Source organism: Myotis lucifugus, unplaced genomic scaffold, assembly GCF_000147115.1.
Source record: "Myotis lucifugus unplaced genomic scaffold, Myoluc2.0 scaffold_599, whole genome shotgun sequence".
NCBI lineage: Eukaryota > Metazoa > Chordata > Mammalia > Chiroptera > Vespertilionidae > Myotis > Myotis lucifugus.
Genome location: NW_005871647.1, coordinates 58,290 through 81,081, shown reverse-complemented (window position 1 = coordinate 81,081; position 22,792 = coordinate 58,290). Strand labels below are relative to the sequence as shown.

The 22,792-nt window shown below is 58.0% G+C and overlaps 1 protein-coding gene across 1 annotated transcript in view; it reads left to right on the top strand.

The window, feature by feature from the left end:
• Window positions 1–22,712, top strand: part of LOC102443158 (dedicator of cytokinesis protein 1) — a 139,550-nt gene extending 116,838 nt beyond the window's left edge. Inside the window, 12 exon segments of the mRNA XM_023745881.1 lie at window positions 282–423; window positions 535–613; window positions 2,306–2,390; window positions 3,297–3,383; window positions 4,688–4,864; window positions 5,336–5,419; window positions 10,645–10,782; window positions 13,630–13,775; window positions 17,274–17,472; window positions 18,092–18,245; window positions 19,485–19,636; window positions 21,562–22,712. Of these exon segments, the coding sequence (XP_023601649.1) occupies window positions 282–423; window positions 535–613; window positions 2,306–2,390; window positions 3,297–3,383; window positions 4,688–4,864; window positions 5,336–5,419; window positions 10,645–10,782; window positions 13,630–13,775; window positions 17,274–17,472; window positions 18,092–18,245; window positions 19,485–19,636; window positions 21,562–21,657 (1,539 nt within the window). The 3' untranslated portion in view covers window positions 21,658–22,712.
• Window positions 22,713–22,792: the final 80 nt, after the last annotated feature.

The window sequence follows — 22,792 nt, the reverse complement described above, 5'->3', positions numbered from 1 at the left end:
AGAAGAGGATTAGAAATATCCAGGTGGATGGAGGAATCCTGGGTTCCGGGCTGCCTCCTGCACGCCCCCCACTGGGGATCGAGCCCTCAACCCGGGCATGTGCCCTGACCAGGAATCGAACCGTGACCTCCTGGTTCATAGGTCGACGCTCAACCCCTGAGCCACGCCGGCCGGGGCAGAGCCTTTTCCTTTCAATGAGACGGGTAGGACCCTCGTGTGTGAACTTGTCCCAGGCCCTCCCCCCACCCCTCCCGGTACTTAATGAATGTCACCGTTTACAGGGCAAAGTTTTCATCTACCGGGGGAAGGAGTACGAACGCCGGGAAGACTTTGAGGCTCGGCTCTTAACTCAGTTCCCAAACGCCGAGAAAATGAAGACAACGTCCCCGCCCAGCGAGGAGATCAAAAGCTCCCCCGGCCAGTGTATCCTTACCCAGCGCCACGCGCGCCCGGGCCGGCGCCAGGCCAGGAGGGGGAGGGCTGGGTCCGGGGGCTGCCTCCCCGGAGGGTGATCCTTGACCTCCTCACCCTCAGATATCCAGTGCTTCACGGTGAAGCCCAAGCTGGACCTGCCCCCCAAATTCCACAGGCCGGTCTCCGAGCAGATCGTGAAGTAAGCCACCCGTTTTCCTGCCCGGACGAGGGCGGGAGGGGACGTACAGCTCTCATCGGCCATGTCACTGGGAAAGGCTGGGCTTTGCCTCGGCGAAGGGGAGCAGATTCCTTTCAGCATCAGGAAGGAAGTGGGGTGCAGTGCAGGAGGTCCAGTTGACCCACGAACAACGCCTGGGTTAGGGGCACCCTCTGCCACGGTCCAAAAGCCTTTGTAGAACTTCTGCCAACCACAAACTTTACTTGTCCCTCGGCATCTGGGGGCGTTGGTTCCAGGACCCCCTGCTCAGGTCCTCTCTATACCACAGTGTAGACCGATGCGCACAGTCAGCCCTCAAACAGCCACCTGTTTACGGAAAAGAATCCACGTTCAGTGGGCCTGCGCAGATCACACCATGTTGTTCGAGAATCAGCTGTAAAGAACGTGGAGGAAGAAGTCGACACCCAAGGCTGGGAGGGTGCCGGGTTATTCCTTTCCAGGGGTCAGAGGTCGGCAGGCCAGGGAAACAGGAGGGGGAGGGGACACCTGGTCTGCTGACGACCCCCCGGGCAGAGGATCCTGGGAAGTGTTCAGCAGTGCCCCGTGCCTGGGTGTGGCCGAGTGTGCGTTCTGCGAGGCAGGAAGAGGGAGCCCCAGGCGCGCTCCCCGTGGGGAACTACACCCAGCGATCACGTAACGTGGGATCGTGAGGCAGGTCTCAAAACTCTCCGGGCAGGCATCCGAATTTGAGTGAGATTTTACGCCTCTCTGAGTTGTACCTGGCTCAGCAATGCTGTGGACACAGCGTGCTTCCGATGTTTCTTTGATGTTAAGAATTTTCTTTTCCATTTGATCCATGTTCTGGTGAAAAAAAACAAACAAAAAGCTAACCTATCGGATGGCTTGTCAGTGCTCAGGATCTCTTACCTCGTAGCCTGAGGTTGGCTGGGTTCACTCCCATCCTTAACCTCTTGTCAGCAGTAACGACAAATAAACTGGGATTCTGCTGGGGATTCTGCTGGTCGCAAATGGTAGCGTCCACAAGGCATGCGTTTTAAGTGGTGCGACATTTTCTTCTCAGAGACATAAAGCAAAGAGTGAACCATAGTATAGGCTCAGATATTTCCCTCCGACGTGGGGAGCCCACCTGCGTTTCCGTGCAGGGGTCCCCCCCACCCCAGGGGAGGGGGGCACGCGGGTCCCGTCCCTGCCACTCTTGGTGGTTGCAGATCTGCCGTGTGTAGATCTGAAACTACTAGTAAAGCATGTAAGACCTGTTCAGAAATAATAAAGATGTCGTTTTTTATTTTCAAAATGATAAAGTATTAAGTGAAATTATTTTAAGAAGTTCGCTGTTGAAAGACTAAGTTCAACAGATCCATTATTAATGGACAGTTTTACGTAACCGGCACACGCGTGGCGGCGGCGGGCCTTTCCCTCTCCTCCGAGTCACCTTCGCCGCTGGGCGTCTCTCTGTCACTGCATCTGGTCTCCCTGAGGGTTTGGGGGACGGGGAGGAGGCAGCTCCAGCTCATTTTTCCACCTGCCAACGTCCGCGTCGAAGCTGCGGGGAGAGAGAGGCTCAGCTAGCGCCTCCGGTCAAGGTCAGGGATATTTTAGGGAACAGGTGACCCGCTGGGAGGCACGGCCTCGCCTCGCAAAGGAAATCGACTGCTTTGGGGGTTAAATGCCTAATGATTTCTCTCTCTGCAGCTTTTACAGGGTGAACGAGGTCCAGCGATTTGAATATTCTCGGCCGATCCGCAAGGGAGAGAAAGACCCAGACAATGAATTTTCGGTAAACACACACACACACACACACACACACACACACCCCTAAAGCTCATTCCACCCCCAACCAAACGGCCTGTGGGATAGTACAGCCTCGAAGGCCCCGCCGTGCAGACACCCTAGCATAGCGCCCCTCAAACATAGACAATGGCGGCCCAGACGACGTCCCAGTCCCCAGGAGGCTGTGACAGGTGGCGGGCTGTGAAAGTGTCTGCGTTCACAGCACACAGGTGCCTCCTCCTGGGGGTGTCCGAGCCGCCTCACCCGGACCCGGGTCCCGGCACAGGTGCCCCTTGTGCCCTGTGTCTGTATCGGGGTCCCTGTGCGCAGACTCAGCCGCTCAGGGAGCACCCGCCCCAGGGGCAGGGAGGTGACAGCGCAGGAGGCGGGGTGAAGGAGTTGTGTTTGTTGGCGGAAACAATTGCCTCCCATATGTAAGGCAGCCTTTACAAAACATGTAGATTGTAAAGTGGTGTTTTTATTGAAACTGTACACACTTTTCAATGCTTAGTGAACGTGTAAGTGACCGTGTCTGAGCAGTGGGTGATGGTTCTCCCTTCTATTTCCATGTCTTTATTTTAGAACGTAAACATGTGCCGGTTAGGTGGAAATATTAAAGCTTAAAGCACGGGTTTTGTTATTATGTGAGAGTCACTTTAACAAAGCCCCTTGGCCTCAATTCACGTGCCTTTGAGTTTCACTTGACGTGACGGCTCAGTAAGGCCCGGGCCTCACTCAGGGCAGCCTTTCCAGAAACCCGTTTGCTCCGAGGGAACCCCCTCATTTTCCCGAGCGTCCTCCCTCCCAGGGGACCCCGTCCTGGGGGCTGGCCTTGCGAGGGCCGGAAGTCCCGCTGGGGCAGAAGCCGCCGAGCTGCTGACCCTGCTCACACGGGCGTGTGTTCCCTTCGCAGAACATGTGGATCGAGAGGACCGTCTACACGACCGCGTACAAGCTGCCTGGAATTCTCAGGTGGTTTGAGGTCAAGTCCGTTTTCATGGTAAGGACACGCCCGGGAGGGACTGTCGTGGCCCTCGCTCACGCTTCCCGACGTGTGCCGTGTGGTCACGGCCCAGTGCGCATGCCGCCCCCAGATCAGACAGACTGAGCCCGACATCACACCCCCCCCTCCCCCGTCTCTTCATCCTCGAACCTCCTAGGGCAGTGGTTCTCAACCTTCCTAATGCCGCGACCCTTTAATACAGTTCCTCATGGTGTGGTGACCCCCAACCATAACATTATTTTCGTTGCTACTTCATAACTGTCATGTTGCTACTGTTATGAATCGTCATGTCAATATCTGATATGCAGGATGTATTTTCATTGTTACAAATTGAACATAATGAAAGCATAGTGATGAATCACAAAAACAATATGTAATTATATATGTGTTTTCCGATGGTCTCAGGCAATCCCTGTGAAAGGGTCGTTCAACCCCCAAAGGGGTCGCGACCACCCACAGGTTGAGAACCGCTGTCCTAGTGAGATGGGTGAGCACAGCTGGTGGAGCTTATGGGAAACGGAGACTGAGCTTCATGCCTCCCAGTAGGCAGTGCGCCAGCCCTCCCCATGGTCTGACAGCCCCTCCACTTAGCTACCGGAGAGCTTAGGGCCAGGCCCCATTTGCATAGGGCTTTTCCCAGCTCCTTCCTATGATTTCATCTCCATTTGCATGACAAACACCTTGATTAATAGCACTTGCTCATTTCAAGCCGAGATAGCTTGCTACTCCTCCCTGGCACTTTAAAGAAAAAAAGTGTTCTTTTATTAATTTCAGAGAGAGGGAGAGAGAAAGAGAAATATCAATGATGAGAGAGCATCATGCGTCAGCTGCCTCCTGCACGCCCCCGACTGGGGATTGAGCATGTGCCCTGACCCGGAATGGAACCAGTGACCTCCTGGTACATGGGAAGACGCTCAACCACTGAGCCACACCGGCCGGGCGCCTCCCCAGCACCTTTTAAAGAAATAAAGACTTGCATCTCATTAGCTAACCCTGCTTTGCCTGCGGAGCGCTGTGGGGCAGTTTCCTTAGGGACTCGCCGGCCACAGGCTCCCCATGAACTCGTGGCAGCAGCGATGGCCTGCATATGCCGTCCGGTTGAAAGATGCCCATTTTGTAGTGTCTCCTGTCTGCCGTCCCCTGGCAGGGTCTTAGCCGCATGGCGTGGGCTGCCATTTAGTTTCCAGCGAATCCCCTTGAAAATCCAGATGTGGTTCTAGAGCACATGGAACCCTCTTTTCCTGGCTGGACCGGCGATGGGCGTGGACGCAGCCGGCCCGACGCCTGTGCTGCCCCCTCAGGTGGAGATCAGCCCCCTGGAGAACGCCATCGAGACCATGCAGTTGACCAACGACAAGCTGGACAGCATGGTGCAGCAGCACCTGGAGGACCCCAGCCTGCCCATCAACCCCCTCTCCATGTTCCTTACCGGCATCGTGGACCCGGCCGTCATGGGCGGCTTCGCCAACTACGAAAAGGCAGGTGGCCCGCCAGCTCTCCACAGCCCCGTCCAGGGACAGCCCACCCTGGTCTCCCGGGCGGCCTAAGGCCAGGCCAGGAGGCCCGGGCAGCCCCTGCAGGCTGGAGACGGTCAAGGGCCCCCCATGGCCAGGCCTGGGCGGGGCACGGTCCCCCCAGGTTGGCTCTAAGAGGGACCCCCGTGGCTTTCATGAGCCCTGGGACCACTGAGGCCACAGGATCAAGTGTCAGGGCGGCTCCGTGGAGAGGGCCAGCTGGCCCCCGGGAAGCATCTCGATGGGAGTGGGCAGGGTTGACCGATAGCGGTGTGGTCTGGCCCTGGCGTTCCCACCACAAGCCGCCCCCTGTCCTTGTGAATCCAGGAGTGTGAGTCTGTTTTACCCACAGCTCTGTCCCGGGGCCTGGCCCACAGTAGGTGTGCAGAGCGCATGGTGGGTGCTGGGGGTACTGAGTGGCTCCCGCCCCTCCAGGCCTTCTTCACGGAGCGGTACCTGCAGGAGCACCCGGAGGCGCACGAGAAGATCGAGAAGCTCAAGGACCTGATCGCGTGGCAGGTGAGTGTGGGGCGCGAGGGGTGGGGGTGTGTTACATCTGCGTTTCCCAACTCCAATGCGGCTCATTGCTTTGCTTTTCTATTCCTGCTCCTGAGACCTCCGAGTCTTTCCTCAGAGGGGCGGTTCTCCTGGGAGCTCTGCCCACCTGCTCTGCCCACTTTGGGCAGCTCGCTTCTTGCGGCTGTTTTCTCTCGTGGGCGGCGAGCAGGGTGCTGGCTGGTGTAACCCACAGCTGGCTGGGTGCAGAGCTCAGGCTGGGGGGATGTCAGGGAGCCCGGCCTCCTTGCGCCTAGCCTGGCGTGGCTCCCCTGGCCGCCTTGCTAAGCGAGGCTCCCAGGCCGACACTGAGTCCCTGACATGATCGGCTCCTCCTGAGGAGACACCTCTGGGGACCCCTCTGTCCTGGCCTGTGGGGAGCTGATATAGGGTTAAGCCTCGGACTGACCTGTGGGCAAAGTCACAAACAATTTCCAGCTTAGAGGGCACAGTCCTCTTAGCATAATTAGGCTTGACCTTATGAGGCTCTCTAGATCTTATCTGGGAAGCTAATGGGCTGAGGAAAGTGCAGGAAGTGTAACTATGGTCAAAACAAGTGAAACTCACAAGAACTGTGTAACTCTAGAAACAACTACCTTGTTTACCTCTCACTATAAAATAAAGGCTCAGCTTGCCTTGGGATCTCTCTCTGTGGCCTCAGCCAGGCACAGGAAGATCCACGGAGACTAAGGAAAGCTAGAGAGTTCTGAACACTGTCTCCGTGTAAAACATTCTTCGCCGACTCCGTCCACACCTTTGGGAACCCCTGGACCCGCTGGGGCTGGACCCCAGCACTGGCCAGTCCGAGCCTCACCTGCGTGGCTCCTCCATCATCAGCCCATTAGCTAGTGTGGCCTCTTAGGGTGGAGTGGGCTTATGTTATATTTGACTGTGGTCAAATTCACAGAGCACACACTTTATCACTTTAACCGTTTTAACGCACAGTTCAGTGGCATTACGTACACCCGCACTGTGGTGCGACCATCACACCAGCATCTCCGGGACTCTCCGTCTTGCAAAACTAAAACTCTGTCCCCACTAAACGGCTCCCCATTCTTCCTGCCCCCGACGCCCCCTTCTCCTTTCTGTCCCTATGAACTCCCCTCCTCGAGGAGCCTCACATAAGGGGGATCACACAGCATCCGTCCCTCTGCGCCTGGCTTATTTCCCTTAGCAGTGTGTCTCCGAGTTCATCTATGTTGTGACGCGTGAGAACGCGCCTCGTTTTTGAGGCTGAATGACATTCCGTTGTGTCTGTCAACCACATTCTTAATCATTCACTCACCGAGGAACACCGGGTTGTTCCCACCTGTTGGCAACTGTGAATAACGTTGCTGTGAACCTGTTCAATTCCCTGCTTTCGCTGGCGTGGGGGGTACACTCAGAAGTGGGGTGCTGCTGATGCACTGACTCTACTTTCCGTCCTTTGAGGAGCCACCAGGCGGTTTGCCACAGCAGCTGCACCATTTTGTCATCCCGCCCACGGTCATGTACAGGGTCCCCGTGGCTCCACATCCTCCCCAACACGTGCTGCTTTCCCGTTTCTGTTGTTTGTGTGCGAGTGTTGAAAAGCCACCCTAGTGGGTGGGACTGTGCCGCACATTGCAGGCACCTGGCATCTGTTTGGCTTGGAATTACTCTGATAAGAAGTGTTGGGCCTGGCCAGTGTGGCTCAGTGGTTGGGCATCGACCTATGAACCAGGAGGTCATGGTTGGATGCCCGGTCAGGGCACATGCCCTGGTCGCAGGCTCGATCCCCAGTGGGAGGCCAGAAGGGGCGTGCAGGAGGCAGCCGATCCATGATTCTCTCTCATCATTGATGTTTCTCTTTCTTCCTCTCCCTTCCTCTGTGAAATCAATAAAAATGTATTTAAACAGAAAAAAGTCAGAAGGAAAGAAAGGAAGAAAGAAACGTTGGGACCTCCAGGGCCAAGCTGCCTGGGATGGAAGCCTCCTGTGGGTGGTTTCCTGTTACTGAAAACAGGGGGAGAGTTGAAGTGTCTGGAAGATTCCAATTTAGATGTTGCCGTAGCCAAAGGGTGCGCAATTCGGACCTCCTGGCGGCGATGCAGCCATTGCCACACAGAAACTGGTTCGGTCTGCAGAAGTTCTATTGATTTTTGTTCCCTGCGAGCTTTTGCAGCAAATTGGATTTTAAGAGTTTCGAGTCCTACAGAGGAAAATAATTTGTCCCCCGGAGAGAACTGTGTGTCAGCACTGTGTCACGGCCCCTTGTAACTTTATTAAAGGATGACTCTCAGAGCCGCTCGCGGGGGAGTTGAAAGGAGGCATCTGTTTTCTAGCAACTTCATTAAATCAAAAGCGCTGGAAACTCATATTCAGACATTACCTGCGATTTCGCTCTCGTTTGCAATGTTTTGAAAACCCATGTGTTCCGCTCCCTAATTGAGCCTCGCAGCCATGAAGAAGACGTGTGGGGCTCTCTGAACGTTCGCTGCTGGTTTTGTTGGTTTGCTTGCTTGGTTTTTTCTGAGACTCCGTGTGGGTGGAGTGCGTTTCCCCCCGGGAATCCCCGGGCCTCGCCGGCACGGTTCCCACCACCGAGGCGCAGTCAGCGCATCCTCGTTCCTAAAACCGCTGGTGAAGGCTGGTGATCGATGCCGGGCAGCTCCCGGCTCTGTGCCAGGGCCTGCTCCTCCCCCGTGGGCCTGGAGGCGGGCGCAGGCTGCTCTGTAATTGCCGGTGAGCGCCAGCCCCCTCCCCAGGGGCCCAGCTGGGTCGCTCCCCAGAGCAGCTGTCCCCTTGAGCATCCCTGCTCACTGTCCAGAGGTGAGCCCACACAGACTCGGATTAAGCCGCTGGGCTGCGTCCGTGTTTCTCTTTGAAATGAGAGGCTAGCTTCACTTGTGGTCCCCAGCTGGTGACAGGTGCGACGTCGTCGCCGGGGTGGCGCTCCCCAAGCATGGAGCTGCCCTCCCAGTGCTCCCTGCTGCCAGCAGGCTGGGCCGGGACACAAGGGGCAGCCTCAAGGGCGGCGCTGCCTGGTAGAAGGGCCTCGCGCTCAGTGTGAGCAACGCGAGGGGGCTCTCCTCTCTCTGGGAGGCTCTTTAGAAAGACAGGTTCCTGGGCCCCGGCCTCAAGCAAATCGGGGCCCACGTGGGGGTCAGCAGTCTGTCCCCAGATCTTGATGCTCCCCGCCAGGTCGATCCCCCTGGATTGACGAGTCTCTGAAGGCCACCCAGGCCTCGCGCCATGGCCTCTGTATGTTCAGTGCCTGACCAATTGGAGAGAGTGTTTATTCATGGCTGCACTTCCGCCCCAGGTGACGCAGACCCCGTCCTCGAAGAAGGTTCTAGGTGACCCAGGCCAGGCACCTCCCTGGGGGATAAATTTCACGCCCCATAAATGTCACCTGCCAGATGGCAGTTCGTGGTCTTAACGTTAGTCCAGCAAGTAGCATCTTCGGTGTCAAGAATCTGCCCAATGCAGGCTTTTATCAAACCAACACGACACACCGGAAGGATTAGGTTGCATTCTGCAGATTCCAGAAGGACCTGCTCCATCGAAATGTTCCCAGTGTGCAGGGAGGCTGTGCTTTAACCTGCAGGCCGCACCCCCATGCTGGCCTTCGCACCCAGCTAGACACGCCGCCTCTACCAGCCGCCCAGGCTGCCCCCAGCCTGCCTCTGCCGGCCCCCGAGGGGGACTCGGGGAGCAGAAGGATTCCCGTCAGCATTTACTACTGTTGCCCTGAACAGACCGCAGCAGCCGGGAAGCCGCCGTCCGCGGGAGCGATTCCCACGGAATATTAAACACCCGCTGGCCGGGACCCCACCGCACACTGTCCTGCTGGCAGTCACCGTGGGAAGCGGGTGCCTGGCGGGGACCTGGGTCAGGCCCCACTGTCAGCAAAACACACTGTGGGTGCAGCCAGAGGGCTGCAAACACAGGGCGGGGAGCGGGTAGGGGACACATCCCCAGCCCCCCGCCTGGAGTGCCTGGAGTGCCACCGGGCCACAGCTGCCTGCCAGCAATGCCAGCCAAGCTCAGGTTAGGCCGTGATTCGTCTTGACAAGGTTTCGAGAATTTGTACACATGAAATCCAATTGTGCACTTACTACCCATCTTCTAAATCTGCTCCTCGAGGTTGGTGCTCTGCTCTACGAGGAAATCTGTTTCTAATCAGTGCGCTGATTTAATTATAAGTTATTAAGAGGAAGCCTCTTCGCCTGATTGCGGTGAGGAGTGTCGAGCTCCCTGTCGGCGAGGGAGGGGCGGGTGGGGTTGGCAGCAGAACGGGGAGGGAGCGAGCCTTTCCTGCCTCCCAATCCCCCGGACAGTGGCCGGAGGGTCCTGGTCGGTGCTGGGGAGGAAACGTCTCTTTGTGACACTTTTAAAGGTCAGCTGCGTCTCCACGCTCCGAAGGGAGGTGTTGGTGGGAGACTGTGTGACAGCCGTGCTGGCAGCGAAGGGACTATTTTTAGTTTTCAGGAAGAAAAGATGCGGATTTGTTTCCAAAGCATGTCTTTTAGGACCACGGATCCCATAGACGTAGAATCGTAGATGCTTGCGTTTGGGAGCTGGGCTCTCGTATCCCATAGAATATTCTTCGCTGAGAAAAACCTCTGCACAGTGACATGGCCCGTGGCCAACAGATCAGGTTGCATGTGAACAACTCGCATGCAGCTCTTCCCCAGGCCAGTGCCCGCCAGGTGGGCATTCCGGGGGGCGGACAACGCGAGTCCGGGAAGGGAGGCCTCCAGGCGCCCTCGGCGCTGAGCCCCGCCCCCGATGCGGCCAATTTACAACACAGGCGATTTTTTTAAAAATATATTTTATTGATTTTTTACAGAGAGGAAGGGAGAGGGATAGAGAGTTAGAAACATCGATGAGAGAGAAACATCCATCAGCTGCCTGCTGCACACTCCCCACTGGGGATGTGCCCGCAACCAAGGTACATGCCCTTGACTGGAATCGAACCTGGGACCCTTGAGTCCGCAGGCCGACGCTCTAAACACTGAGCCAAACCAGTCAGGGCACAACGCAGACGATTTTAATTTCCACACTTTGGCCTTTGGGGGTGACAAGCCTGCTGATGCGTTCAATCGGCCCGTCCCGCGTGGGCGCCACAGCAGGTCCCCGTGGCAGTGCCACCCCCGCCCTGCGTGCCCGCCTCTCCCGGACCAGGCGCGGCCGGAAATGAGGAGGGTCGCCCCTTCGTCTTCCAGATCCCGTTCCTGGCTGAAGGGATCCGGATTCACGGGGAGAAGATCACCGAGGCGCTGCGGCCCTTCCACGAGCGCATGGAGGCCTGCTTCCGGCAGCTGCGGGAGAAGGTGGAGAAGCAGTACGGCGTCCGGGCCATGGTGAGCGGTCCCCCTGTGGGGGGCGGGGGGTGGCGTTCCACGTGGCAGGCTCACGCGGCGGGGTAACTAAGATGCGGACGGGACGCCTGCTTAGGAAGCGGGGCGTCGGACCTCGGTCCCCTGTGTCGCTCGTCGGCCAGCAAAACCAGCACCTCCTTTCAGCCTCGGGAAATCGCGGCGATAACGCCCATGAAGTGGCTGCATCTCCAACTCCCCTTCGTGGGGGAGCGGCAGGGAAACTCACACACACACAGGATCAGTCACATGTCACGCAGGGCGCCAGCCCACAGTGTCCCAGGTCAGGGGAGCCCGGGCCCGGCCCAAGGTCCCCGTCACTGAGGGAGGCGTGAGGGGTTAGGGCTGAGATGGTCAGCGGGGACTCGCCTGTTGGAGGATGGTCACTGCCGGAGGCCAAGCAGGGCCCTGGAGGTGGTCGGGAGGAGATGGAGCCCACGGCCAACCTCTCCTTTCCACACCCAGACCACTCTCCACAGCCCTCTCCTAGGGGCGGGCATGTCACCCCGTGAGAGTTCCCACCCACGTGGGCATGTGTGCAGTGTGTGGAAAGAACAAATGGAGAAGCTCATGAGCTGCCTGCGCCTCAGCCCATGAAACGCTGCTCTCTGTGCTTACACTGCAGGGAGCACCCGGGGGTGGGGGGCAGCTCAGCCTGGCGACGCCGCATCAGGTGTGATGCCAGCGGGAGGGCGCGCCTGGTGAGAGCCCAGGGGGGTTGGTGCTCAGGCCACGGTAACAACACAGCGAGGACAGGGCAGCTGCCAACCCCCCGGGCTTCCCTCGTCCCCTCCTCACGGCCTCATCGGTCGGACAATTGCTCCCTGTGTGCTTGGGAGGGAGCAAGCACACGTGAGTCCACGTTTTATGCGAAGTCACAGCCTTGCTGGAGCCAGAACCCCAGCCTCGTTCTAACTCCCAGCACCAGCCTGGTTCCGACAGCCAGCCAGCCTGGTTCTAACTCCCGGTGCCAGCCTGTTCCGATGGCCTAGCCAGCCTGGTTCTGATGGCCTGGCCAGCTTGATTCTAACTCCCAGCGCCAGCCTGGTTCCAACGGCCCGGCCAGCCCTGCTGTGGGACAGACAGTGTCCACTCACGCATCCTAGCCCCGGAGGCCCGTCCGTCAGGACTGCGGAGACCGCTGCTTCCGATGGAAAAGTCAAGTCCTGATCCTTAGGTTCTAGGGACACAAACCAGGCTCCGGGCCCAGCCTCAGGACCCTCGCAGGCCAGCCCTGGGTCGTTTCAGAGGCCGGGAGAGGACACTGCAGGCTCAGCTCTAGGTTTTGTATGAGGAGCATTTTCACAGCCTGGACTGGGCTGCAAGTCACTGTTGCCTCTTTAGTTTTCTCACTGAAGCCAGTTGGTGGCTCTGGCCCCATGAATGGTGTTAGGCCCAAGCCTGGGCAGACCCCCTGCTGCCAGCTGCCAGCCGCATATCACTCTGAGCCAGTGGTTGGCAGGCAGAGGCCGCCACCTGCCTTTGTAAATAAAGTTTTATTGGCAAGCAGTCACGACCGCTCTTCTGTGTTGTGTGTGGCTGCTTTAATGCCACAGCCACGGAACCGGGCAGAGGTGCAGAGCCTGTGTGGCCTGCGAGCCGAAAGTACCAATGATCCTGCCCTTTACATGTTTTCTATATGTTTTTATTGTTTTTAGAGAGAGGAAGGGAGAGGGAGAGAGAGCTAGGAACATCAATGATGAGAGATAAGCATCGATCGGCTGCCTCCTGCACGCCCCCTCCTGGGGATCAAGCCCGAAACCCAGGCATGTGCCCTGACCGGGAATGGAATCATGGCCTCCTGGTTCATGGGTTGACCCTCAACCACGGAGCCACTGGCCGGGCCGTCTGGCACTTCACAGAAAAGGCACCCCGTCTCCTGCTCTCAACGGTCCTCCTGCAGTTTTGTTCCTGTTCTTATTAAAGAGACAGTGAGCCAATCAAATTGTAACTCGTATGCAATACACACATTTAAGGCACGGGCCCACTTTTCAGATGTGAAAGTGGTGGTTCTAAATCTGTCATCCGTGGCAGGTCGGCGTGGGGGTGAGGGGTGGCGGCTGAAGCCACACAGGATGTGCCCTACAGGCGTGGGGTTCCACGTCCTCGGGCCAAGGAAGGAGCTTCGGCGGCAGCTGCGGTCCCAGATGTGCCAACAGCTGGCTCGGGCGCAGGCACGAGTATTTTCTCCTGATTAGAGGTTGACACGTGGTATCTTTCAGGGACACCTTTTTTGGTGACATACAAAAACACATCCGAGAGAGGATGGAGAACTCCGTCCCGAGACCACTTTTCTGGGGAATGAAATGCATCCCCAGTCCTCCCGGCAGGCCCAGCGAGCTGCCCCGAATCCACCGTGGAGGAGCCCCCCTAACTAAGAGCAGGGGCATCGTGTTTAGTCAACAGGAGTCCAGTGGTCACACGTGCTTGATGGGCACGTTTTGTCAACATGCAGAGTTGCACCCAGTTCATCCAAAGGTCTTGCAGGTTCTTTCATCTCGTTCCAGATGTTACTCTGTAAACCAGGCTTTCTGGTCAGTGCTTCCTGCTAGGACTTTGGAAGAGGCTGATGGATCGTGGTCTTGGTAAAAAAAGAAGTAAAAATAAAAATAAATCTGCATCTAAAATTTTCTAAAACCAAATCATCCTCATTTTCATCTTTGACTCCAAGTGGGAACATGTGCTGCACATAGAGGTGTTGACAATTTGGGTCAGGATTCCAGGCTGTTAAGACAACGTGGCCCAAGACTCTGAGCCCGCCAGACCGGAAGTCCATTGGTACGAACATCCCACGAGCCTCTCTCTCCGTCCCTCCCTCTCCCTCCCCTGCAGCCCTCCAGCCTGGATGACCGGCGCGGCAGCCGCCCGCGCTCCATGGTGCGGTCCTTCACCATGCCCTCCTCGTCCCGGCCCCTGTCCGTGGCCTCGGTCTCCTCCCTGTCATCGGACAGCACGCCCTCCAGGCCCGGCTCGGATGGGTGAGTGGGCTCAGCAGCAGGGAGAGAGCGGGAGGGGCGCGGAGGAGCCACCGGGGCCCTGGGTGGGTTTGATCACACCTGAGGATATTTTAAAAATCAAAACTGTCTTTGAAACTGAGACCCTTTATGACGTTACGAACTGAGTTTCCAGTGAGACTTTCAGGGTCTTGTGAGTTTGTGAGAAAGAAGTTCCCCCTTCGGGAACCACTTGGGGTATAAAGGTTTCCGTCCAGTGTTAGCACCTCCCATGAGCCTTCTGTCTGGCTCAGCACGTCCAGGAGACAGCATGGTGCGCCCCCGGCCAGGGGCGCGTGGACCCTCCCCCTCTGCTCACCTCCAGTGGCACACCTGTCGCTCGGCTTCCTTGAGAGCCGCCTCACCTGCGAGACCTCTGGGAGCCGGATTTGCTCTTGAGCGTCAGAGCACAGAGCCGCCAGGAAGGGAACAAGGACCTAATAGGCTGGTGAACAGTTGAGCCCTTGCCGAGCCTCCTTCTCTCTCTCTCTCTCTCTCTCTCTCTCTCTCTCTCTCTCTCTCTCTCTCCCTCCTCCCCCCCCCATTACCTCATTGTTCAAAGAGAACCTCCATGTTGATACTTTTTGCGCTTTTGAGTAGCAAACATCTAACCTTTGTTCTTATTATACAACAAGAAACAGTGTTGCGATTTAAGCATCCGCGAAGGGCTTCCAGCGGTTTTATTGTGGAGTTTGCACGGTTGTGTGCTTGTCCACCCCGTCCGGTTGCCACTCCATCACCCTGCCAGCCCGCGGGCTCCGGCCCCGGCAACACGCAGACCGGACGTTCCCGAGCGCCCTGGGGACACTCAGCTCCGAGTGCCCTTTCTTGCCAGCGACGGGTGTGCCCGATGGGGAACTGAGAACTGTACCCACTTCTTTTTTTCCTTAACAGCAATTTTTATCAGCGTCTGCTATTTTTAAGGCCAAGTCCGTGTGGAAAGTCTCAATTGGGAGGTATTTAAATCGTGTGTGCTTGTCCCTGCGACAAGATTGCTAGAGAAATTTAATTCGGCGGCTCCCCCAGAAAATCCCCGGGCTAGGCATGGAAAGGGTTCCTGTTCCCAGGAACGTCGGGTGCGGGTGCCGTGGCTCTGCAGGTTTGGCTCAGAAGTGCGGGGTGTTGCACGTGTGAAGGCACAAGCGCGGGCAGGCCTGGCCTTCTCCCTGGGAGCCGTGGTTTAACCTTGAACTGGAGGCAGCTTGGATAGAGGCCAGGTTTTTGTTCATTCTCAGCGTTTCCTCCCTTAGCGAGGTGACTGATGGGGAGGAGACGGGGCTTTGGGCTCACATGGCACAGGCTACCTGCAGAACACAGTGCGGCTGTCGGCAGTTGCTTCTCCCGGTGAAAAATGTAACCCTCGGCCTGCCTCTCTCTCGGTTCTTTGTATGGATGCCTGTCCTTCCCAGCACACGGCTTCCTGTAGGCCAGCGGTTCTCAACCTGTGGGTCGCGACCCCTTTGGGGGTCGAACGACCCTTTCACAGGGGTCGCCTAAGACCATCGGAAAACACATATATAATTACATATTGTTTTGTGATGAATCACTATGCTTTAATTATGTTCAATTTGTAACAATGAAAATACATCCTGCATATCGGATATTTACATGACGACTCATAACAGTAGCAACATTACAGTTATGAAGTAACAACGAAAATAATTTTATGGTTGGGGGTCACCACAACATGAGGAACTGTATGAAAGGGTCTCGGCCTTAGGAAGGTTGAGAACCACTGCTCTAAGCGGACAGCGTCCACTAAAACCTCCCTTCCTACATTAGTTGTCTCCAGTTCTGCAAAACCTAGAAGACCATTATGAACATGTTGATTATTGCTGCTAATATAGCAGACACACCATCTAACATAATCAATGTGGGTTTGTTGGTGAATGCGATCCAGCGGGAAGTCTGGGTGTCCCACATGCCTCGGTGGTGGAAAGCCGCACTGGTGTGTTCCTCAGTCATCTCTAAGTTCTTGTTATGGAAAAGGTCAGTCATACACCAAGGGGACAGAACATTGCAGGGAGCCCGCCAGGCTCGGGGCCTGCTGGGCACCGGTCAGGGAGCTCTGTGAACGCTGCTGGCTTCGGAGTGGGTTTCTTTCAATCGTGTGGCAGCGACGTGTCGCCCACAGGTGACATTTCTCAGAAATCACAGTGCCGGCCACTCTCCTCTGTGACTGCAGGACAGCGAGGCCGTGTAGGAGACCCCATCTCTTGTGAAACCGTTTTCATGGGCCATGTTTTCAGAAACATGAGGTGCTGATAACAAGGACCCCTTACGTGGGCGTTAGCGCTGAGAGGTTGTAGGGCCGTGCCCGCCCTGCGCACCCCTTGGCCTGTCTCCTTCCGCCTTCCTGCGCAGGGAGTGAGGTTCCCGTCTCCCGGGACCGTTCCTTCCCTCTCTGATGTGACTGCGTGGGGCAGGGACAGGATGCCCCCCCGCCCCGAGTCGTACATTACAATAGCAGATGGCGACTGTGTGCAGGCGCGTGTGCGTGCTCGGTGTGGCCACGTGCCTGAGAAGCTACCCAAGACCATGTACTTGACAGGGTGTCCCTGCCACACTCTCCCACCGTCTGGCTGGTGTCACTGAGCAGAAAGGTGTGGTGTCCTCCCTTCCCTGTGACTGAGGACGTCCAGCCGCCGTGGCCGAGCTGGGACCCGGGTCCCCTGTCTGCAGCTCAGCTCTGGGCTGAACACCTGAGCGCACCTGGGACCTGCCAGCTGGGCCCTCAGCACAGGCTTTCAGATGGAGGCGACCTTCCTCTGCGACCTTTGCACCCGCCTGCTCCCTCCCACTGCGCATGGATATTCCGGTCCTAATCGCTAGAAGCCGAGGGCTCGCCCAGCTGGCGTGGCTCGGAGGTTGAGCATCGACCTATGAGGTGGTTGAGCATCAACCTATGAGCCAGGAGGTCACGGTTGGATTGCTGGTCAGGGCACATGCCCAGTTTTGGGTTCCATCCCTAGTGTGGGGTGTGCAGGAGGCAGCCAATCAATGATTCTCTCTCATCACTGATGTCTCTCTCTGTCTCTCTGTCTCTGTCTCTGTCTCTCTCTCTCTCTCTCTGTCTTTCTCTTCCCCTTCCTCTCTGAAATCAATATATATACTATATATATATGACATATATGAAATAAATAAAAGGTGGGGGCTAGCCTTTGGAATAGACTCAAGTGCCCCCTCCCCTCGCAGATCGACAGAAATCCCTCATAGCGTCAGACTCCATCCCCCATCATCCTGCAGCTGCGGGTTTCCCTCCAGTTTGTTGTTGCTGAGGTGCAAACGCAGTCCATCTGTTGCGATCGGTTAACACACGTCTCGCCTCCCTCCGCCTCCCTTTGCAGCCCCCCCTTTCCTGTAAAAGTCGCGGTTCCCAGGCAGCTCTTGGGTTTCCCGGGAGGGACTGCGCCCCGCACATCTGGGGCGACAGCAGCCGCTCGCCTATGGAGAGGCCCGGGGCCTAACAGCCCTCTCCTCCAGGTTCGCCCTGGAGCCCCTGCTGCCCAAGAAGATGCACTCCCGGTCGCAGGACAAGCTGGACAAGGACGACCCCGACAAGGACAAGAAGGACAAGAAGAAGGAGAAGCGGAACAGCAAACACCAGGAGATATTCGACAAGGAGCTGAGGCCCGTGGACGCGGCCCCGCAGGGCTCCGAGGCCGTGATCCTGTCGGAGACGGTAATTCCCGGGGACCCGCCCGCCTCTGGGCCGCCGGGGTTCCCCCTGCACACTTACCCGCAGGGCTGTCCCCTGGCGGGTGTGGAGTTGGCTGTAACATTGTCCCGTCAAAATGCCGGTCTCCCTCCTCCCTCCCCTCGCCTGACCGATGCTGCGGGGCGTGCACGGGTCAGGGGGAGCTTCCCCTGGTCCCACTCACGCTCCCTCCATCCCGAGGGTCCGAGCAGGGCCCCCACGTTCTCGGGCGTCCTGGTGTCTCCGGAGATGAACAGGAAAGCTGTGTTGTCAGAAAACAGCGCTCGGTGTGTCTGTCCCCGGCCCCTTCCCGGCCAGAAACCACGCAGCCTGGGTGACTGCGGGCGGCCCACCCGGCTCAGCGAGGCCCCGAGCCCTCCCCTCGGCTCTGCGGCCACACGTGGCCCCCTGCTATCCACCCGCCTCCTCTGCGCCCCACTCCCATCTCTCGGGGGGACTGTCAGGCACCTAACGTGACACGTGCTGGTGCGTTGACATGAATAACATCCCAGGGAGTCCCGTTGGCTCCCGCTGAATTTTGAGGTGGCACCTGCAGCCCAAGACAGACCCGAACCCCCCTCTCTCTCTCCGCCCCTCCCTCTAGATAAGCCCGCTGCGGCCCCAGAGGCCGAAGAGCCAGGTGATCAACGCCATCGGGAGCGAGCGGCGCTTCTCCGTGTCCCCGACGTCACCCACCGCCCAGCAGACGCCCCCGCCGGTCATGCCCCGGACCAAGCTCAGCTTCAGCCTGCAGTCCAGTGAGTGGGGCGCTGTCCGCCTTTGAACCCGGCACCCTGAGCCTCCCCCGGGGTCCATGTCCCTGAAGTGAGACCCGCCTCCTCCGGGCAGCAGGCAGCTTCCATGAGCACAGACTCCCTGGCCGGGTCCCGGGGACAGGGCTCTGCAGGGCAAAGCGCGGCCGGGCTTCCGGGTGACAAGTGTGCCCCCGGCTCTCGGGCCCTCCTGGCGCGGGGAGAGGGGGGGCCGGTGCCTCTGGGTGGAGGCCTTGCGTTCGGGGGACAAGGACGTTTTGAGAACAGACAGTGATGGTGGCTGCACATTATAATGGGATAAAGGCCAGTGATGCGGACGCTCCAAGTGGTTAAAGCGGCCAGGGTTGCGTTACGTATGTTCTGCCGCGACGAGCCAGCCACCCCACCAGTCCTGGGCAAGCGCTCATTCCCAGGCCTCCTTCTCGCTCCCCATCCACGGGCCAGGCCTCCGGGTCCCTCCACGCGGCCTCTTCCCAGAAGAGCTTTCCTAAGAGGGACCTTCCCGTCAGCCGCCGCGTCATCAGGGAAACTGTAGAGAAGACCCACCGGCCCACATGTCTGTTTTCCTCTTTAACACGAAAGGAAACCAGTGTTGTCTGAGCGGCTCACCCAGGCGGAGGGCGTGACGCCCTGACGATTGCTCCTCCATTTGCAAGCTGCCACTTCTTCCGTCCACTTTAAAAATCAATTGCACTTCCCTGGGCTTATTGGAGGCAGCAGCCAGGCCCGCTCATGCTAATAACTTCATTTCATGCAGCCACGGCCGCCCGTGGAGAGCGCTGAGCGGCGGGCGGCTGTGTGCACCTTAGACCTCGCTTAGCGACGCTCTCCAGGCAGCGGCTGCGGCGGGCTGGTGCCCAGTCCTGCTGGGCTTTGCAAAGGGCAGGCGGAGACCCGTCTCCTGACCCCCAGCTGTTTAAATGCCCGGGGGGCGAAGGGCCCCGGGGAGGGATGGAAGGGTCCCGGGTGACGTGGCTGTTTTCACCGTGGCTTCCAGCCCTGGGTTCGGGGCCTCGCGGCTCCTTACGTTCTCTTCCCGGGACATGCCCGTAGGCGGGGCCGCCCTCTGCCCTGTCCCCCTCCCGCTCTCCTCCCTGCCCGCTGGCCGGCATCACTCTGGATAAAGTGGTTCTGCCGCCCGCTGCTCCGGAGCGATGGGAGCAGCGCGTGGGCGTGCCCACCGGCGGGATGTGGGTTTGCTTTTCAATCCACCCCGTTCTCCAGGTTTGGAGCTGAACGGCATGACCGGGATGGATGTGGCCGAGGTCCCGCCCCCTCTGCCCCTGAAGGGCAGCATGGCGGATTACGGGAACCTGATGGACAGCCAGGACCTTCTGGGCTCGCCCCCACCCCCGCCGCCCCCTCCTCACCACAGGGTAAGTCGGAGGCAGCCCGGGCATTGTCAGTGTCTCTGCTCCACGGCAGTGATACCCCCTCCCCCCGTCGGCGTGTGGCCCCGGGCCTGGCCAGGGTTGGATTTGGGGGAAAGGCCACGGCGATCTCGAGCCTGGCCTGGGTCATCTGTGGACCTGTCACGGGGACACGCGTCCAGATGTGGCCCTGGAACAAGGGAAGGGGCAGGAGGGCTGACCCCGCGGCCACGGAGGCCACTCCCCTGAGGTGCAGTCCTCGTGGAGGTTTGACTTGGGAAAGTGGCTTTTCTAGGCAGGGTGGTCTGACTTGTGAGGAAGCTGGTGCCGGCACGCTGCGTGGGGACGGGCTCCCGTGCACCACCCGGCCCTGGGACCCCCATGCCAGCACTCCCTCCAGGAGCTTCCCTCGCCCTGGCCGCTCCTGCGGGGGGTCGGGCCCTCGCCACTCGGAGCACCTGCAGGATTTGGCTCCAATTGGGCAAAGCCCAGATCCCCGAGGCCACCCACCCCCGGACATGCCTCCCGGACCCCCTCCCCACTTAGATTTGGGGAGCCCTTATCAGCACTGGCTCCCCGAGGCCGGCACCTCCTGAAACTACTTTAGTCCGTAACCCTCCCAGACCGCTGTACCGATTTTTCGGTAATTTCCACACAAAGGTGGAATATTGGCGCTAGATGAAAGGTAGATGAAAGGTAGACCTATTTTCTACAATGTCTCCAAGTTCCATCTTATTCTAACCACTTGTTTGCATGTAACTAACATTTTTCTACATCATGTTGGTTTTTTCTCTTTAATGCTCAGGAGCCCAGGTATAGGGGACCGTTAGGTTCAGGGCCTCAGGTCTGATAGGATTAATCTCCTCTGAGGGCTCATGCGCAGTGGCCTCGCGGCCTGCCCGCTAGTGTAAACATTAGCTCTGAGTCTTCTGAACCAGTGCTCTCACCTCGGCAGTCCCAGGCAGTCTTGTGAGATCCGCCATGCTTCCCTCTGGCTCTCCAGGCGCTCTCACGCTCTCACGTGGCACTCTCACGCGGGGCTCCGTGGCCAGGCCACGTGTGGAGGGTGGCGTGCAGTGCAGGGCCGCACAGGGAATGGCCTGTGGCCGGGAGATCCCTGTCCAGGTTCCTCCCAATACGCTTAGATGAGCCCAGTGTGGAGGGAAGGACCACATTCACATCTGTGTCTGCTCAGCCCCCACAGTGACCACGTGATGACAGGACCCTGTGGCTCACGTGGCTGCGGTTTTTTATAACAGAAGGCGTGCTTTTCCCCGTGAATTCTGCGCGCTTTCCTTCCTTTGTGGACACTTTCTGGCCCGGGGCTCTGAGGTGTGTGATGACACTCTTCCCGGGAGGGGCTTGACTAACCGTCTGCGCACTTTATTGGCTGGGCCTCTTGTTTTCCTAGCAGCTTAGTCCACCAATCAGATCTTTACTTCCGTGCCTTTATTTGACCAGAAAAGCAGGCCTGCCTACACCCCGGGACTGAACATCCTGAACCTGGAAGTAGAGCAGGGGGAGGGACCTGTGGGTCCCCATCAGACGGGCTCGGCCGTGACACCCCAGCCACCTGGGTGGCCCTGGGTCCTGCTTGGCCCCTCTTGACTTGCTCTTAACCGTGAAACTGCCCAGTTCTGCAGTCGGTTCATTCCGGGGCCCTAGATCGAGGGCACCCAGACTTAAAGCCGCGTGCAAAGAGCAGGGGTTGTGCAGACATCGAAGGGCTTTGTGCAAAGCGATTCATCAGAGACGCCAGCAGCCCAGGCCTGAGTGCGGCCGCCCTGCCAGCCCCAGGCCACGCGGAGAAGGCAGCCCCACCAGGGGTGCAGGTCCGCTCCCTCCCTGCCCTGCGCCAGGCCAGGCCCCCTGCGGGCCTCGCTTTCCCTTCCCCGTCAGTAACAGGCGTCCCCCGGCCTTCTGTCTTCCAGCATCTGCCGCCCCCGCTGCCCAGCAAGACCCCGCCCCCGCCGCCCCCGAAGACCACGCGCAAGCAGACATCCGTGGACTCCGGGATCGTGCAGTGAGCGAGCCGTCCCCCTCGTCCCCTCTGTCTGGCGTTTACCTCATCGGACCCATGATGTCTGACACTCGGGGCGGTTGCTCCTCCTTAAAAGGAGTTTGTTCTCAGCCGTGGGATGCACAGCCTTTTGGAGTGGAGAGCGAGGTGGACGCGGGCCGGGGCGCCCTGGGCGTGTGTCCACACTGGGGGCTGCCGATGGGCCTCCCTGAGAGCCCAAGTCTTGCCCCAAAGCCCTTCCTTCCGGTGCCAAATGACACCTGAGCAGGAGCAGGTGGAGCTACCTGAGCGCGGCCGGGTTAGCCCATCGGCCTGAGAACCGCGAGCGCTGGGCGTCGGGCGTCACGCCTTCTCCTCGGCCGGACCCAGCTTCCCCGAGGGATGGGGTCCAGCCCTCCTCCCTCCACGCTGCGGCTCGCGGGGACCTTGGCTGGTTGGACGTATCCTCTTCCACCAACATCATCGTAACATCAACCCCTTCCGGAGTTCCTGGTCTCCTTTGGGATAATTTAAAATAGGATATTTCTCAGCTACTGAACAGCTACTAATTTATGGAGTGGAAACACGCTTACAAATCCTGGATCAAGTGGAAAAATAACTCTGAGTATAGGAAGATCCGTTTTCTTTCTCTTTTTAAATAAAGAATGGGTGAGCCCCGGGAGGTGGCCGAACGGGGTGAATTCTCGTCCTCTGTACAGACTGTGTATATACGATGGCTCTCGGGGCTCGTCTTCTGTCTCGTCTCTGTGGGCCTCGCGTTTATTGGAACAGGTGTCCGCAGGCGTTCTCCAGGTGGGCTCTTCATTTTTAGTTCCTGGAAATGTAAAAAAAATAAATAAACTGTCCACGTGAAGTTCTGTTGTTGTTTTTTCAAAGCTCCAATGTCCTGAAAATGTCGCTGAATGATGATTTTGAAAAAAACAAACAAAAAACTAACTTTGTGTAACCTAATATTTTTATTCTGTCATCTATATTTTTTTATTCACTGTAATCATGATACCCTTCTAGTAGGCTCCAGAGTTAATCACTGACAATGAAAAATAAAATGTTATTTTAAAAGACTCACGGTGTCCGTGTTTCTATCCCTGATGTAAAACACGAGTGCTGCTCCCTGCTTTCTACTTTCTCTGAGAGCTGTGTGA